We start from the raw sequence: 3,604 nt of genomic DNA, 5'->3' as shown, positions 1-3,604 counted from the left end.
TGAGATAGAGTTTCGCTCTTGTTGCCTAGGCTGAGTGCAACAGCTCACTGCAACCTCTGGCTCCCAGGTTCAAGCAATTCTCCTACCTTAGCCTCCTGAGTAGCTGGAATTACAGGCATGCACCACCACACCTGACTAATTTTGTATTTTTAGTAGAGAAGGGATTTCTCCATGTTGGTCAGGCTGGTCTTGAACTCTCGACCTCAGGTGATCCGCCTGCCTTGGCCTCCCAAAGTGCTGGGATAATAGGCGTGAGCCACCACACCTGGCCTTGCTTTTTAATCTTCTTGCAAATCCTCTTCCCTGCATGGAAGTGCTCTTGTCTTTGTGAGAAGACAGTGGGAGCTTTGCTGATGTGGTAGAAGTGGCAGGAGTTGGTTACTGTGATGAGTGGTGAATGCAGGATTAAGCTTTTTTTTTTTTTTTAAGATGGAGTCTTGTTATGTTGCTCAGGCTGACCTCAAACTCCTGAGCCCAAGCAATCCTCCTGCTTCAGCTTCCCAAGTAGCTGAGACTTCAGGTGCATGCCACAATGCCCAGCTAGGATTAACCTTTTGATAGAGAAATCTGCTCTTTAAAAAATTTATTATGAAGTAATTTGAACATATAAAAAGTTATAAAGAGAATAATATAATGAACATTCCTGTATTGTATGTTCATTAGATTTAGAAATAAAACATCACTTAGATTAAGAAATTAAGCACCATTAACCCAGCTGAAACCTTTTAACCATTATCCTGGTTTGGTATTTAACATACTCATGTAATCTTTTATACCTTCACATGCTATGTGTGTATATGTATGATATATATACATTTCAATATGTTTATATTGTTGCAAACTATTGATTTATATATCCTTTTGCAACTTGCTTTTTTCAGCATTATAACTATATGGTAGACCATATAGTTTTATTTACCATATAGATTTATCTATATTTATCTACCATATAGATTTGTCCACCATATCCATCTGGATTGATACATGTAGTGCTGGTTAATTTTTATTGCTGTATAGTATTCCAGGTAATATATCTTGTTAGTGGATATTTTCGTTGCTTCCAATTTGTTTCTTTTACACAGTGCCACTGTGAATACTTTTGTTATATATCCTTGTGCACTCATCTTAGTTTCTCAAGGATGATTAATAAAAGTGGAATTTCCGGGTCATTGGGCATGTGCATCTTCTTGTTTATTAAATTTTACAGAAATTATACTCTGAGGCTTATTTACTCCATTCTTAACAAAAAGAAATCTTTATAACTCCTCTTTAGATGTGTCGTTTATATTGCTTCAAATGTAGTAGATCCAAGATAACAATTCAGTTGAAACTGAAGAGACCCGTTTAAGTCTATTCTATGAGTCCAACATATAAAGCTGAGAAGCTGGTTTAAAACAGAGACAGGTATATGGAATGTTCTATTTATATAAACTCCTAAATAAAAGAAATTAGGTCAGATTCAGTAGGTTGTTCAGCACTTCCTTTTACATATTTTATTGATTTTTAACCAAAGAGCATTTTAGATTATTTTTAGGCTCTAGATGGCTCACCGTGGAGCTATATGTTGTGTGAATATTTGAGCGAGTGAATAAGTGAATGGAGTTATAGAATAGAACATAAGAACAATCAAATATAATGGAATACAATTAAAATCAAATTAGGGTCTCTGAGCTGAGGTGTTAAAGAGAAAAGATCCATGGTCGGGGAAGGGTCCCCACATGGCTTTGCTGACAGTCTGGCTGAAGGCTACAATTTACGTGGCACCTCCCTTCTGCCAACATCCCTGTCTGGTGGCAGGATGCTGACAAAATCACTGTTTTATCGATTTCTTTGTTACAGGCTCAGAACCTGGGGAGGCCTAACGTGTTTCTCTGGGGTGCAGCCCTGCCACCTCCATTGGCAAGCCCTCCATGGTCTTTGTGGGCAGGACATACTTGAGTTTTCTCCCTGCTCGCCGTTGTAAAAAGCTGGCTGCCTTCAGATGCGTCTCTAGCAGGCAGCGTGGGTGTTGTAGATGGGCTTTATGCGGCACTTTGCACTAAAGCCCTGTTGCTGAGGAATTGTGGCTGGTTTCCTGGAGATAACACATAATCCTGGCTAGGTGCCTTAGGAGGTAGGGTAGGGATTATTGAGTCATTTATTCACAAACTCTGTGAACTCATGAGAGATGTGCAGTTACTGTTGAGTTTCACCTGAAAGGGCCACTCAGAACAGAAGTAGTGTAGTAGTGAGCTAGGACTACATAACAAAGTACCACAAAATATGGCTTAGTACAGGCAACAGAAATGTTTTGTCTCACAGTTCTGGAGGCTAGAAGTCTGAGATCAAGGTATGGGCAGGGTTGGTTCCTTCTGAGAGCTGGGAAGGGAGGGATCTGTTCCAGGCTTCTCTCTTTGGCTTGTACATGGCCATCTTCTCTACATGTCTCTTCGTATCGTCTTCCTTCTATATGTGTTGGTTATGCATCCAAATTTCCCCTTTTTTAGGGATACTGGTTATGTTGGATTAAGGTTCACCCTGATAATCTCCGTTTAACTTGATTACCTCTATAAAGACCCAATTCTAAATGAAGTCACATTCTGAAGTGTTAGGGGGTAGGACTTAAAAAAATATGAATTTTGGAGGACATGATTCAACTCATAACAGGTAGTAGCACAGTGTAGGATTATGTAGGAATTGTTAAAAAGCTATTTGTAAACATTAGATTTTCAGCTACTGGGAAGATTATCGTTCTAGATGTTTTCGCACATTTACAGTCATTCTTTCTGACAGAAGCAGAAGCACATTCACAGTTTGGTACCATAGACTGGGTCTCATACAGTCAGCTTATTTACTTGCTAACTTCTAAGAAGGAAGTTTTGGAAACAGTTTAAAAAGAGAAAATTTTGTCTCTACAATTACATATGAATTGATTTTTTTTCCCTTTAAGAGCTTATTGCCTGAAGCCTTGCCTTGTAGCTATTTTTTTCACTTGTTTTCAAGTTTAATAATTGTATAAAAAGAAATACCTGAAAACTATTTCTTTTTGTTCTAGACTTAAAAGAAATTATATTTGTCATCCAGAGTCAAAGTAATTCTTTTCATGCAAAGAGAGCAGAGCAATTAAAAAAAAACATCTTGAAACAGGCTGCAGATCTTACACAGGTACGTAGTGATGGCTTGGTTGGGGGGGGCGTTCTGCCAGTTATGTATTTCTTGATTACCTTTATGTTTTCCAAAACACTGGATCTGTAGAGAATCAGTTTTTATTTAGATGAGTATAACTCTTCTGACTCATTTTGCTTATTTAATATTGAATATTTGTTGTTGAAAATGTTTGGGTCAGCTGGGTGCAGTGGTTCACGCCTGTAATCCCAACACTGTGGGAGGCCGAGGTGGGTGAATCAGTTGAGGTCAGGCATTCGAAACCAGCCTGGCCAACATGGCAAAACCCCATCTCTACTAAAAATACAAAAATTAGCGGGGTATGGTGTTGCATGCCTGTAATCCCAGCTACTCAGGAGACCAAGGCAGGAGAATTGCATGAACCCGGGAGGCAGAGGTTGCAGTGAGCCGAGATCACACCACTGCGCTCCAGCCTGGGTGGCAGAGAGGGACTCTGTCT

General features: G+C 39.4%; 1 protein-coding gene across 2 annotated transcripts in view; it reads left to right on the top strand.

Annotated features, from left to right (window-relative positions):
• B3GLCT (beta 3-glucosyltransferase) overlaps positions 1–3,604 on the top strand; it is a 113,025-nt gene that overhangs the window by 27,573 nt on the left and 81,848 nt on the right. For both annotated transcript variants that reach the window (XM_017518390.2, XM_037734856.1), the window contains exon 4: positions 3,035–3,144. In XM_017518390.2, the coding sequence (XP_017373879.1) occupies positions 3,035–3,144 (110 nt within the window). The remainder of the gene's footprint in view (positions 1–3,034; positions 3,145–3,604) is intronic.

The sequence above is a fragment of the Cebus imitator genome, unplaced genomic scaffold (assembly GCF_001604975.1).
Source record: "Cebus imitator isolate Cc_AM_T3 unplaced genomic scaffold, Cebus_imitator-1.0 Scaffold678, whole genome shotgun sequence".
NCBI classification, from domain to species: Eukaryota; Metazoa; Chordata; class Mammalia; order Primates; family Cebidae; genus Cebus; species Cebus imitator.
Note: the sequence above shows the minus strand (reverse complement) of the source record. Positions and strands in the feature narration are given on the sequence as shown.